Raw genomic sequence first — 15355 nt, forward strand, 5'->3', positions numbered from 1 at the left:
ATTCCCCGGGTTTTGTTGGGGTTTTCCCCCTTTTTAAAAAGAAGTTTTGCCAGTCATTAAAGAAAAAAGTTAAAGCAGAAAGTTTTGATTTTGGTTTGTTTTTGAAAAGCAAAAAGTGGCTTTTCTTTCCTTCCTCCAAATCCGGATGATCTAAAAACAATAGGTAAATGCTCATTTTTCAGGAAAATAAAGTTCAGATGAAACATACTGACTAGTCCTGTTAGTTTCCTACAATTGTCTTCCTTCCTAGAACCAAATCTCCAGTAAGATGTATTTTGATGGAAAAATCCTAAGATAGCAATTTGTATTTTCCGTATCTATTAAAAAAAAACATATGGGAAGAACTTCAGCAATTCAGAAATCTCTGACTTTCAGTACAACTGTGTTTCTAACGCTTTTATGAGAACTTTTGAAAATTTCATGGAGTGCAGTGCCTGCGTTATTCCCTTTCGGATTTCAGAAATAAAATTAGTTGATGACCTAGCTCAGTTATGGAAAATGACAAAGCAGGCTCTGGAATGGTTATTTTTATCATCACATCCGTACAGCTGTTACCAAATAGTTTGTTTTGTGGGGAGAACAAAAACGGTTCCTTAACGCTGCTAATGCCTCTGAAATGGTACCTAAGGTTTCCAAATAAAAATCTCTTCCCTTCACGTGGAGAAGCTACTGTTGCCAACACCATCAGACTGAGATATTTAAATCCTCCCCAGTGGAGATGGTTATTTAGCATTTTCCCTCAGAATTTCACGATTAAAAGCGATGTCAACAGTAGTTCCGCCGTGCCGACAAGGGCACTTCACAGCGCTGCCACAGGAACCGGTGGCCGAGCCGGACGCAAAGGGGGGCGGAAGGGAAGCAGGCCGACCCTGCGACAAAGCGCCGCGGCCTCACGCCGGCCGAGGAGCCCCGCGCGGACGGCAGCACCCCCGCCGGCGCCACAGGCCGGCCGCCGCGCCCCGCCCAACGGCCGCCGCGCCCCGCCCAACGGCCGCCGCGCCCCGCCCAACGGCCGCCGCGCCCCGCCCAACGGCCGCCGCGCCCCGCCCAACGGCCGCCGCGCCCCGCCCAACGGCCGCCGCGCCCCGCCCAACGGCCGCCGCGCCCCGCCGGGGCTGCGCCTTTGATTGAGCTGGGGGGGAGGGGGCGGGTTCCTGCGCACTGGAGCTGCCCGCTCCGTCCCTCCCTCCCTCGCTGCCAGGCGGGCAGCGGCAGGGAGGCAGGCAGGCGGCCGGCCGGAGCCATGGCTCTGCCCGTGCGCCGCCGGCTGCCAGTGCTGTCGCTCCTGCTGCTGGAAGCCGGCGGGCTGCGGGCGGCGGAGCGGAGCAGCAGCGCCATGGAGGAGATCGCCACGGAGAAGGAGGCGGAGGAGAGCCACCGGCAGGACAGCGTGAGCCTCCTCACCTTCATCCTGCTCCTCACGCTCACCATCCTCACCATCTGGCTCTTCAAGCACCGCCGCGTCCGCTTCCTCCACGAGACCGGCCTGGCTATGATCTACGGTAAGTCCCGCCGGCGGCGGCGGCGGCCGGGCGCCCCGCGCGCCGCCGCCCGCCCCGCCAACTGCCGCCGCCTGGCCCGGCCCAACGGCACCGCGTCTCCGCCGCCGCCTCGCCTGGCCGCGGGCGCCCGGCCGCACCCGAGAGGCGCTTCCACCTTCCGCGGCCACGGCGCCCACTTCCTTCCCCGGGGAGGCGCCGTCGCCCCGTCCCCTCGCGGGTGCCGGGCCCCAGTGGGGCTGGAGCCGGGCCGCCCCGGAGGCGCGGGGCGGTTGGGGGTCCCTCGGCCGCAGCCGGGGCCCGGCAGGCTTCGCCACACACACAGACACCGCTCCCCCCCTCCCCCCGTGTGTGTGTGTGTGTGTGTGTCTCGAGCATGTTGCTTTATTGCTATTTTCTGAGGAAAGCCAGTGTCAGGCCAGGGGCATGTGGTGCTGTGCTGCGGTGGTGTGACACCCCTCCTAAAGCTTGCAGGAGGCCGTTCACTAGCAGGCCTTACCCCTGCTGAAGGGAGCTGTGCTATGTGTAGTAGGGGAAGAACAGAGTTTAATATTGGTGCGTGTACTTGGCCTTTATGGTCACCCTTTTCCCCCCTCTCCCTTTGCTAATATTGTTCCTTGGACTAGAGACCAAAGGAGGGGGGGGTTATATAGTCTGTCACTTTGTGCATGCCATAGCAAAGCTAATGTGAACTGTTTTCTCTACAAACAGTATTGTGTCTAAAAATATGATCTGCCATTATCCTCTGGTATTAGTGCCTAGTACTTGAAAGATGTAGCACTTTAATACACCTCTCTGCTTTAGAAAGCTGGCTTGCTAAGAGATATTTTTAGCAATTTGAAGTACTGACTATGCAGGCCATCACAATAATTACTCTGAAGCATATTATCTAAATGTTCTTGCAGCGCTGTGGCATACAGTCTGTAAAAAGGAGTGTATTTAAACTTTGATGCTTTTGGTCTTGCTGTCAGCAGGCTGCTGCTCTTATCACTGGCAGCCTGAATTTACTGGTTACCAATTAATTGCAGTGAAACCAGATAGCCTAGAACGCTCACACAGCTTGTCTTGAGCCCACTAGCTTGAATAACCATTGTACTGAGTGGAGTCTGTCCTTTCCAGCTCTCATGAATATATGTAAAGTGAAATAAATGTCTCAACAGAACATATGTTCTCACCTGCTTTCTGTGGAGATGATGATTCAGATAAGGTGGGCTCTGTGCTGTTACTATTAATGACTGGTGCAGAGAACTGCAGGGAGCTTGAACTGATGTATGTAGTGCTCTGCTGTGAACTTAGGCAATTGTATCTGTGTGCAGTTTGTGACACAGAATGTAGACAGTTCTGATAAGAAGCAGTCATCCATTTAAAAAATGATTTGTATGACTCTGATTGGTTACTGCCATAGTGCCAGAGGCACCTCTTCTCTTTCATTAGTTAGATCAGTTCTTGCTGACAGTGTGAAACACCTACCCAGTATTGGTTGGGACTGCATAGGGTAACCTAGGTTCTTCTGGGTAACCGCAGATGAGAAATTCTGCACTCAAGGGGGAAAAAATGAACTGTTTCCTCTGAGTAGTACTACTGCTCTTCATCTATGTGACTGTTTTCAAAGCAGTGGAATTTTCCTCTGCTGATGTTTCTCTTAAACCATCCCAATTTGCTCTTAGTCACTGATCTCTTTGCTGCATTGCTGTATATTTCATGTATGCTTGTTGCTGAAAATTGATGTGCTAAAGATTTTTTTATATATATATAAATAAAAGTAAATGGTGCACTATCATAACAATACTATGCAGTTGAATAATGCTCAGGAGAGATAGATTACTCTAGAAATGCTAACTGGAAGAGACAGGATAAGGTTGTATTGAAAATGTTTAGGTATTACCCCAGTTTAGTCACCTTCAGAAATTTCACTTTTATTTAAAAATGTTTCAGTGATTTAGATGACTTATTTTGTAGGGGAAGTCTTGAGTACGTAAGGGGTTGAGGTATATAAAACAAACAACAGGACTCAAGGGCATTTGGGTATGCATTGTGATGAGCTGTGATAGAAAATACAAAATTTTTTGTTTTGCTTCTCGTTAAGCTCAAATGAGCTTTACTGTAATGTCCAGTTCCTGATATTTGAAATGGATACTAGATTTCTAATTTGACTGAAAAAGTACTGAAATTCTGTATTAAAAAGGGGTACTATGTTATGGCTCTTTCTGTATCACAGGCAATACTGCCAGATCATTCCTCAATACCTACTAAAAGAGTCCCTGTAGTATCCCAGAAGATATGTTTCTCTCCCTCCCAAACAAACTGACTTTTGCCATGTCATGGCAAACCTCTGTGGAAACATGTTTAGGGAGTTTGGGTTTTTTTGTTTGTTTGTTTTAAACAGTTAGTCCTCATGGCAGTAAAGCTGCATTGGGGCCTGGCTTCACTTAAATTTTTGCAGGCCTCCTTTAGAGGAGTCAGTGCCATCGTAGCTGTCTTATGTTTCTGACAAGCAAGTTTTATCCTTCAGATAGGATTTTCTCCTCTTCCTTATTTAACTGCTATTCATTAAATGACAAACTGAGAAATGTTTGTCTTTGCTGATAACTCATTATCTGAGAAATGCACATTTTTCAAAATGTACATGTATTTAAAATGTATTTAGTCTGACTTACACACAAACATACAGCAATATTTGATCCAAAGAGCTTGTAATCCTATGAACACAATATCTAGTGTGAAAGAATTCTGACTATGATGATAGATGTTTAGGTGCTCTCATAAAAATGCATTTAATAATCAGTACGTTAATAATGTAGGCTCCAAATTCTGCATGCTAGCTCACTCATGTTTTTAAGCTCTGGTCTTCAGAACTTATACCTATTTGCATTGTGAATTACCTCACAGTAAAATCAGTCTTTGTATCACAACAGTTTTTGTACTACCTGAGTAAATGGCTTTCATTTGCAGGAGAAGTAGGCTAGCACTTAAATGCTGGGTTAATTCTTATTGTAGAGAAAATTAATCTAGGAAAAAAGTGGCTTGTTGTACCCAAGCCCAATGCAGAATAGTTGATTTTAACTATTTTTTTAGAGGTTTGTATTAGGTCAGAACCTGATAGCATGACACATTTCATTTGAGCGGCTTAGAACTGAAGATCTTGAAGATTACTTGCTCTTGTTTGTTTGTTTTTAATCTAGCCACATTTGTTTACAGTAATGTGCACTGAGACATCTATCACTAGGTACAGTAGGAATCGGGTGGCAGGACACCAGTGTGAGACTGTTAGAGCAGGAGCTGCTCCCAGACCATGCTTTAACCAACAGTTTTCTCAGAATCTAGATACAAGCACATCCTGTTACGCTTTCATGGTGCTTCTGTTGTTGATTTGATCACATTTCTGGTAAAGAAAGCATGCATTTTTACTGAGCGAAAAAGACCTATGGCCCAAATGCTCCTGCTGCTGCCAAAGCTTGCATTTCTCTCAGACTTTGAGAAGCATGCTTTCTGTTGTCAGTTGGATGGGAGACATCTGTCATGCCTCACAGTTTCAAAGTGGTGGTCTAATTGCCCTGTCCTCAGCAGAACAAGGGCTACTGCCATGCTTAATTTGTTGTGTTTTATATAACTTTATAATGCTAGTTGCTTTGATTCAAGATTAAAAAGTCACTGAAGTCATTATATAGTCTTTTCATGTTTATCATTTCCTGAGCTGTGACCATCTCTTCAGAGCTACAACTTGCCTGTCTGTAATAGATTCTGATGAGTTAATTAAAAAAAAAAAGCCTAGGATGTGAAATAACCTGAAGTTTGCATGTGTTTAAAAATTTAATAATTTAATACTATTTTTTGTGATGTGCAGTTTAGAATTTTATTTTCAGTTAAGCAATTTGACAGTCACAGACCTTAAATGCACATATGGATCTGACAATTGCGTGCATGAAAGCGGAAGGCACTAAGCCTTTCCTGAACTTAAAATATGCTAAACCTGCAGCTTTAGATGCAGTTGCAACGCTGATTTTAACTAATTATGCATCATGTCATTACACCATGACTATGTATAGGTTATTCCAAGAGATGCATTTGGCTTATGAAGTGCTAAATACAAATGACTTGTGGTCTTGAAACTGTTACAAGTTGTTGCTCTAAATGTTTCATGGGGCAACCCTTCAGCAGCTGCTCCAGTACTCCTACCTCGTAGTGTTACTAGTGCAAGTCATATATGGAGCAATCAAGGAATTGAGACTGCTGATGCAAGTAGGCCAACATGTGGTAGTGATCATGGTGCTCACTTCTTGCATTGGTCTGAATCCCAAGGGTAAAGTGTTCTGACTTATGTTTTTCCTGAAAAGGTTCAGCTGTGTAAGGCAATTTTAGCATACTGTGGTATAGCTGTTTAGGAGCATTCCCCCGTGGCAGGGAGCCACAGGAAGTGGTCTGTACACCTTGAGAGCTCTGGGAAGAATTTAAGGATGGGAAGTGATGGTGGTTCCCCAGCATCCTGCTGCTTTGGGGAGCTGCTCTCTGGATATGTAGATATACCCCAGCTGGTTCATCAGTATCAATGCCATTAGCATGTTAGTTTGTCCTCCTTCATAAAAGCGAATTTGGACACCTGACAACTCGCACATCATGCACTAGTAGTGTCAATCATACCTGGTAACTTCTTGACCATAACTGAACTGTGTGTGAGCCACCCATTCTAGCACTACAGACTAGCTATTTTGGTTTTCACTACTTATACTTCTGTTGCTTGTAACTGTCCATTCTCAATCATGTTGCTTTCAAAGACTGCCTGCTGCCTAAACAATTCCATCAATCTTTCTTGATATCCCATAGGCCAGCCTAGGCAGCAAGGTCATTTGTTATACTCTTTCTTGAAAACTGCATTCTATCCAGATAAAAATAAGAATAAAACTGGACTTGCATACAGAGAAAAATACTTTAGGAAGAGGTGCATAAAATTCCAGTTATCTTTCAGAAGTAAGTTCAGGGTAAAAGTGTCAGAGTTTGTCTGATACAGAGTGTATTAAACAAGTTTCTGTATCCACAGGATAAATACAGAAGAGGCCTATTTTTCTCATATCACCACAGTGCTCTGTCATATCTCTAGTCTCTAGACATGCGAGAGATGACCTAATGCATCTCCGTGGTCATCAGAATAATGGTGATGTTGGTGTTTAACAAGGTGATTTCATGTAAGCATTCTGCTAATAAATTTAGGAGCATAATTCTAGGTGTGTATTTTTGAGAATGCTGCTCTTTGGCAATCTGCATGTGCTTCCTGGCTGTTCTTTTGTGTCCTTTGGTTACAGGCTTTCGAAGTGGATCTTGCTCAATTTCTTGGCATGTGAATTATATTGCAGATATTGTCTCTAAGCCTCTTTCTGGCCTGAGACTGGATGGAATTTATGAATGCAGACATATCTGAAAATAAATACTATATCCCTGATACTAATATATGTGTATTTCAAATCAGGCAGAGTAGCTGGATAACTTATAATTTGCTAATGTTTTTCTGAAATGTCTGTGGAGTACAATTTAGCTGTAGCCCTTATAGTGGTGCTTCCCTCTGGCCTCCAGCAGTGTTCTTAATAGCCATTAGTGTAAATCAGTTTGCTTTTATAGTTGTCAGCTTCAGCTTTTCCTTGTTTGTTTTGTTCTATCAAGCCAGTACTACAATATCCTTCTGATTAGTGGTGTGAGGGAAGAGGAGAGGAAAAGATAACCCTGGATTTACTCTATATGAGGAGTCCTTTGGTGACATAACTGGCTTTTAAAGCCAGTAACTTCTAATACTCTAGAGCACCAAATTGTTTCATAGGAACCAGCTGGAGGCTGAAGCGGAAAGTGTTCCTTTCCGTATAGCTTAACCCTCATCTGAATTAGAATATGTCCACAAACAGATGCCAGTACTGTAATGTTGCAAAGCTCACACATGCCTGCCTTCACACATGTGCCTGCCATCTGTTCATGTGTGTCTGCACAGTGCATGGTTGTATTGGTAAGAGCATGTTGAACTGAGGGCAGGTAGCCTCATGCCTGGTTTACAAGTTTGTTGGGTCAGACAGTGAGAGTCTTCTGCAGCACACTAGGTTACTGTTGCTGATGTCTGGGCTCCGTAGGGGCCTGAAACTTTCCTTAGTCCATTTTAGAATATTTTTTGCAGTCTTTTTTTCCCTTCGACCTTGTCAACAGAAATAAATTCAAAACAGATTCTCCAAGAAATCTCACTAAAATAACACAAGGACTGAGTTCCTCTGCAAATACAGAGCTTCTGCAGCAGCTCCGGTAGCCTCTGCCCTCCAGTGCAAATGAGAAGACTGAAGAAGAGATGAGGGTAATGTATAAAAGCTGCAGAATCTTATAGGTAGTTGCTGTTCAACTGTGCTCCATTGGCACTACTGAGCCTGCTGGGACAGGCAGTGTGGTCATGGTGGTGGCAGCAGCAGTTGTCTGGCAGATAAATAATGCACTGCCTGCTATGGCCTCTGATCTGTTTGAGTAAAAATGGCTACATTCTCAGGGTTGTGTGCCAGCCCCCTCCAGACAGATGCATCAGAAATGAACATGAAGAGCTCTTTTCCAGGTGCTCAAAGATCCACATAATTGCTTCTCAGGTGAAGACATTGTCCCCATCTTGGTGCTGCTCTACTTAGTAATAGTGGCTTGCTTTATCTTTGGAAGAAGATAGATATGGCAGAACATGTTTAGGTTTTTAGCTGTCACCTTTCCCTGTGGTAAGTTAGGGTTTTGATTTATGGGTGATCATAGAAGGATAATAGGAAGCTTCTTGGCCATGCTAACATTTTTTTTAATGTAATGACTGGCATGTGATCCTGTTCCTAGGTGTAGTCGCAATCCTGTGTTAGTTTATGCCTTGTTCAAAATAAAATGAGCAATTCAGACAGTCTTTCTGATATTTAATAAAAAAATCCATGCTAGACTGAAGTGCTTTGAACTGTGGGTTCTTGCAGTGTCTTTTGTGTGCCTTTATTTGTTGTGCTATAGGAAGACTAAGGCATCTTAACACTGAAGTCACCTTCATCCAAAACAATTAGGCACACAGCTGGGTTGTCTCAGAACTTCTGTTCACTTCTACAGCCAGTCTTGGGCGGCATTTAGGTGCAAAAGCGTAACCTACAAACTTCTGCCTCAAATCCTGTGTGTCTTGGTTTCACTAGCAAAGGTGGAAACTTTAAAGACTTCTGTATGCTTCCAGCTCCTACTGTTGACAAAGCTGGTACGACTGGAAATGGGCATACTCTTTGCTGTGTACTCAGAAGGGCTCAAACTCTCACTTCAGGGCCTTGCCTCCAAGCTATGATGGTTTCCTGCAACATAGAGAGATAGTTCTGGAAGCACTTATGGGAAGGTATGCTTCCATATGACAGAAAAGTGTCACTATTCATCTAGAGTTATGTTTCGCCTTGTATCCTCTGTCCCCACAAACATCATTTAATGTGCATGATGGCCCTTTTTTCAGTCCTTCCTTCTGAAAGTTGGCTCCCCTTCCTAACCTACTTTATAGAGTAGTTCAAGACATCTTAAAGGGTGCAGTGAAAACCTTTCCCTTGCTTCTGATAGAGAGATTTCCCCACTCCACCCTGGTATCTAAACAAATGCTTTCTTTATTAGAGCAGGTAGTACTTACCACTTCCCACTTATTTAGAAACCAGGAATCTGAAGCAGGAACTAGAAGTCAGCCATCTGCAAAAGCATCAAGAAAATCTCAGAGCTGTGATGCATTATAGGAGACTTGCTGTAGTCCAGAGCTATGTATCTCAAACTAGTAGGGACTGGAGTAAAACGTATTTTGCACTTTCTGTCTAGCCCTTTAGCACTTGCCATATACTGTGGATGTTCTTGCATTGGTCACATGCTGACTACTGTGAACTCTGCACTGAACTGCTGAACTATTCCTATATATTCAAGAGAGCACCTTGGTATCTAACTCAAGACTGTTCTCAACTGGAGGGCCAGAAATGTCAGCTCGTAATAATAAGTGTTCCAGAGAGTCCTTATTTGTGATTCTAGATTAATAGCTTAGCCCCATTTCAGATTGAATGCAAGTCTCTCTTAGTCTAAGTGGTGTCCCTTTTGAAAGAATTTGATACAAGCAATTATTTTTTAGAAGGTTTTATTTGAGTGCTTTCATTCCTTTTACTAATGCTGTAAGATATAAACAGTTTCTCTCAGCAGATTGGATCTTTTCTATTTGTCTACCAAAGATAGGTAATTTAGCTCAAACATGGGGCCTTTTTTTTTCCCAGTAAAATGCACTTCAGCCTGCAATTAATTAAGTGTGAAGGAACAGAAGATAAATGGTATAAAACTACTTCCCAATGCCCTGAAATCATACAATTCACTTTACCCTAGAAATGCCTGTAGGCCCCTGAAAGCCACGATGGGAGAAGTTGATTTTTATCGGGGAGAATAGTCAGTAGCTTACCTTCAATTAGAGTAGAGAATTCAGGAAGAACTGTGCCCTTAGCCAAAGGAGGTTCATGGTTTCTCTTCTCTCACAGCTTCAGTATTTCATGTTCAGTTTAAAATGCTGCATTTTAACTGTGATTTTTTTTTCCCTTGTTAAGGATGTAGGTGTAAGCAAAAATCAAACCCTAACCTGGCAGACCTATCCTGGCAAAGCTCTTCTAGGTGCAACACTACTGTCAGAAAGTATGTGTTGGCTTAGCTGCTCTGGATGTTAAGGTATATTGCCTGGGTATGTTGGAGCATCTCTGCCCCCACTGGAGGGTCTTCCCTGTAAAACCGTGCTAGTGGAGCAATGCAGCTCATGCTTTAAACAGAGAGTCTGGGCTGTTTCTCCATGACTGACATTTCCTCTGCCTGCTGGTTTTTCAAAACTTCTCTCTGAAATAGGTCTGTTACAAATGGTTTAAAGGCAAGTGGGGACCACTGGAACACCCAATGCAAACTCTAAATGCGTATAATGCCTATATTACTAGTTCCTCTTCTGTTACCTTGTAAGCCCCTTTGGGGACAGTTTGCACAGCAGAGCTCTGAATTTATGAAAATATGCTTTTGAAAATAATAATGTAGCACACTTATTTTGAATGCCGTACCTCTGGGTAGCCATCTGCACCTCTCACTTACGTTTTAAAACAAAATGAAAACACCCAACCCTCCACAGTAATAATTCAAGTTAGTATTCCTTTACTTGTTCTGCTGCTCTTCCATTATGAAATTGGGGACTACTCTTAATAATAATAATAAAGATAGAAGTATGGAAATAAAAAAAGCACGGTATAAATGTATTTTAAAATGCAGTTAACTTATGTCTGTGTATAAAATGACAAAGTGTTGAATGTGCTGGCTGTATGTGTGAATGTAAAGTGTACGCACGTGTGACTCTTAGCATCAGTAGTTACCTTAAGAGAAACAGTTTTTTGTGTGCCTGATGTCTCATGAGCTTTTGACTGCATTTTCTCTGCAGAATGTCATGCTCAGTGCCAGCACACTGGGATTCTTACTGTTACCGAGGCTAGGATATTATCCGGTTAAATCAAGAATTGGGTTAAATATGGAAACTACTGCTAACCTTTGCCATTGTTCTGAATATTGGGCAATGTTATTTATTTTGGACCTACCTGGCTTGTGGAATTGTTCACAAACTGGAGGAAGAGAGAGTTTTAAACTACCATCAGTTATAACATCCTTCCATTACTATTAAGAGTCTTGTGAGGACATGACCAAGTTTTTGATTTGTACTGTTGAAACAGACAGCATCTATTCTTATACTTATTCTGAGAAGTAAATTATTTTTCCCACTTAGCACTTTAAATGTGAGTTTTCTTTCACTACTGAAGGATTTAGGTTGTGTGTCATAAATATTTCTGCTGTTTTACTGCTGTATGATGCTCTCTATTTGGTGTCCCCTTCTTGTCAGTCTTAACTATGCTTAATGTTTGTATAATAGTCTTTCTTTTGGGATAGTTTTCTTGCCCTTATCCATGAGACAGCTGACTGTTATTCTTTAAATTGCCTTCGTTGTGAGCAAGAATTGACAATGTTTAGCCCTAGAATCCCCCCTCTCCTGTGGCTCGAGAACTTGCTTTACAGACTTTACAAAACAGGATTACTCTGCTATAGAGCTGAATGTTTCCCTTATCTGAAGCTATGCCGAAAATGCAGATCAGGTATTTAAATGTTCCATGTATTCAGTAAGAATGAAAAAAGTAATTTAAAAACTAGAGCCACTACTTGTAGTCTCGGAATCTGGCTATATACAGGTGAATTAAAAACTCTTTATCTTTTTGTGCTGTTAAGCAAAACCCCCCAAACCATTTGGAGAAGTGCTAGCTTGTAGAGGCTTCATCTGCGTTAGAGTGATCTGGATTGACTTTGTTTCGCATAACAGCAGTAATGAAAGACCGAGCTAGGTTCTACCTAGTAGATACTGTATTTTCTTATCTTTTATAGGCAATAAAATTGATAACATAAAGTAGCTGAGAAAGACAATAAAACTCATGCTTTTTTCTTAGTGTTTGCTTGTAGATAAGTATTTAAACCTGTTGTTCATGGTCTGAGATAGCAACTAATTCCAGCTGGCTCTTAGCTTTGCTGTTTAAGTAACTAAATTTCTAATTACCATTCAGAAGTTGGACTTGATGGAGGCTTTGAAGAGGTAAATGTAGAAGGCTCCTTAGCTAGACAGGAGGGATATGCCACATGAGGTGGAAGGAACATTCATTGGAGAGGTGGAGTTGGCATTGCTGGCTAAACTGGAATTCTGCAATGACTAGAGAATACTAGAATAAGCATGGAGGAAGGAAACTTTTATAAAGGCTCATTCCAGTTGTGGAAGTGCTATATGACTTTTCCTCTTGAGTATTTTTCAGTATTCTAGTTTAATTTTACATAGCCTTTGTTTATCAAGATCAGAGAGTATGTTGAGTATACATGGCCTCTCACATGCTTGTCTGGCAAGGTGGCTCTAAGGTCCTTCTCTGGTTCATGGAGTTGAAGCAGGCATTTCTGCTCATTTAGCTTATCTTAAAGCGTTGTGCTTTGGCAGTCATACCTGTTTTACAGTGTAAAAGATATGGCCTGGTCATACCTATCTGCAAGAGAAATCTCTCTCAGGAAGCATGTTTCCACTGGACACTGTTTACTGTGAATAGTTTTCTGAAGGAGGTAAGTATCTCAGAATCACAGAATGGTTGAGATTGGCAGGAACCTTTGGAGATCCTCTAGTCCAACCCCCCTGCTCAAGCACCTAGAGCATGTTACACAGGGTTGCATCCAGGCAGGTTTTGAGTATCTCTGGAGAAGGAGACTCCACAACCTCTCTGGGAAACCCGTTCCAGTGCTATGGAGACGTAATGATCTGAGTGAAGTAGCCTTAACTCCGGAGTAAGCGTTCATATAGGCAACTGACTATCAGTACAGCTTTGGCTGTCTTAGCTTTAGCCACAACGATATGTAACTTGACAAATACCTTGATTATGAAGAGTTTATCTCCAGAAACTTCTAATCTTTCTTCAAACCTTATTCACACATGTCGGAAAATGTGTTTATCTGCTCAGTCCCAGACATTCTTTATTCTTTAGGAACACGAATAAAGAATCAAATTCATGAGGGTTTTAGTTTTTCTCTGAAGTTCTGGCTTGCTAAGTTCTCAACGAATTTGCCCCTCTCAAATGTGATTCTCTGGGAAGCAGTATCTTTACAACACCTGCACAGATCTCTTGAGTTTCTAAGAACCTAGTGAGTGACTATTCTCCTAACTATTATTTTTCAGAGATTCCTGGGATATCTTTTTTATTTTCTCCCCGGCATGACATGAGTGAAGTGCTAGTGAGTGGTTTTGTACTGATGATCTGCTTATTAAGCTGAAGTAACTAAATATAAGTACAGAATAGTTACTTTTAACCTGTATCTGCCTGAAACAAATACATGTAAACAAAGATATCTTCATGATATCTAGTACTTGGTATGTTGATTTCTCCTTCCACCTCCTTCCCAAAATATTAACCTCAAAGGGCTGTAAAGATAACTTATTGCTCTTGCTGGCAAATACTGGAATGTATTTATTTCAATATTTTAAATGTTTCTGACTGTAATGGTTTGGGGGGCTCTTCTAAAACTTACAGCATAGACAGTCTTATTTTTTGTTCTCTGTATGATCAAACACAAATGCACACTTTAAGCTTGTGAGCGCATCAAGCAGTATGATGCTGGATAGGTAAATATTTCTGTAAAGTGTTTTTGTCAGCATAGAGTAAACTATGCACTAGATGTTGTATACAGATGACAATCCCCTGTCCTGTAGACTGGAAAGTCAGATACATAAAAGGCAGGAGGTGTAAATGCAATATACTTGCTGTTTGTTAACACTTGTTAGCCTATTGAGACTAAGGCCTCAAGATTAGTGCCTCATTATCTTAGGTGCTGCTTAAATTCAGTTATGTTCTTAACTATATTTTTCTTTGAAGTGTGTGGTTTGCTGCCCTCCCCAGCCGACTTCAGAGTTTGTCTTTTGTCTCCATTACCAGACCACAAGTTATTTTTTTGCCTTAGTTCTACCTCTACCATGACTCCAAGAAAACTCTGGGAATCCCCAAAAATTGAAGGAAAATGACTATATAGAATGTGGTAGTCTCTTTTCCCCCCCCTTCTTTCTTTGTACTTCTTCTACCCAAGCTCTTTTTTTTTTTTTTTTTTTTTGGGGGGGGGGGGGGGAGTCACCTAAACCTTTATCCTTGACCCTTCTCTCTGTCTAATCTGGAGTTTCTCTGGTAGCTCATGTTAATGCTGCTAACTTGGATTCCTCTCCAGACATATGTTTTTTCAGCCTAAACTAAAAATATTTGCTTGTTTCTCTGCCTCTTTTGAATGTTTGGTAATTGGCTTATGCTAAAAACAGCTGAAAAATCTTGTAGTCTTTTATTTTTATTTATTTTATTTTTTTTCCTTCCTGCTGTTACCGTTTTGTCCATTGCTCAGGTCTGTTCTAAGCATTGCTGGAAAGAAAATTGTCCTCACCTGCTAGCTATTTAAGCTGTTGCAGGTTCTTTCTGGGTAACAAATTTAAGATGACTGTCTTACCTATCCCTACACAGCTACAGTTCAGGCTGTCATTGCAGTATTGAGTCCTGCGACATTGTACATCCAAAGCAAGAGAAGAATTGCATTCAGAGTACATTTTTGCTGCAGTGTTATAAATAAATAACTTTCCTTCCAGACAATTTCTTGCAATGTTGCCCTGTTCTCATCTGCCCCCCCCCCCCGCTTCTATGGAGGGGGGCAGAAATTTTTAAATTTTCGTTGCTTTTTTAAGTTCATGCTATGTGATTCAATATTTCTGTACAAAAAGGGAAAGACAAAATTACATCTAGAAAAATTTAATTCTAAGAAGTATTAAAGTAACATGATTTAATTTGCTAACACACTATGTCAAAAGTAAGACCTATTTCTCAAGCCTTTGATTCCAGAGAAGATTTAAAGTCTGCAAGGTACTGGAAGAACCTTGGCTGGTTTGTAAAGTACAAATTGCTCAGCTGTAAGAAGAAACCTCGAACCACTTACTACTATTTATTACCAACATTGTTATCACACTTCCTTGGAGTGATAAGTGAGGAAATCAATTTAATTTGTAAACACTGGGTTACATTGAATTTCTGTTTAAAAAAAGGGGGGGAGGATGAAAGTATTCTTTGGAGATCTGCTGGAACCTTAATTGCAGAAAAACTGGCTACTTCTGCAATGATGGCAAAGTGCCAGAATCCAAATTTTCACAGTATTTGGGTAGTGCCCCAGACACTGAGATCCTTGAAGTGGTCACATTTTTGACCCACTTACATGCACCCATGTAATGTGCATGCCTAAGATTTGAATTAGTTGCTTTCACG

At 42.0% G+C, this 15355-nt stretch overlaps 1 protein-coding gene across 2 annotated transcripts in view; it reads left to right on the top strand.

Moving 5' to 3' along the window:
• The first annotated feature begins 1123 nt into the window (after positions 1–1123).
• Positions 1124–15355, top strand: part of SLC9A7 (solute carrier family 9 member A7) — a 75669-nt gene continuing 61437 nt past the window's right edge. For both annotated transcript variants that reach the window (XM_062601553.1, XM_062601554.1), the window contains exon 1: positions 1124–1502. In XM_062601553.1, coding sequence (XP_062457537.1) covers positions 1244–1502 — 259 coding nt within the window. In that variant the 5' untranslated portion in view covers positions 1124–1243. The remainder of the gene's footprint in view (positions 1503–15355) is intronic.

Source organism: Rhea pennata, chromosome 1, assembly GCF_028389875.1.
Source record: "Rhea pennata isolate bPtePen1 chromosome 1, bPtePen1.pri, whole genome shotgun sequence".
Classification (NCBI taxonomy): Eukaryota; Metazoa; Chordata; class Aves; order Rheiformes; family Rheidae; genus Rhea; species Rhea pennata.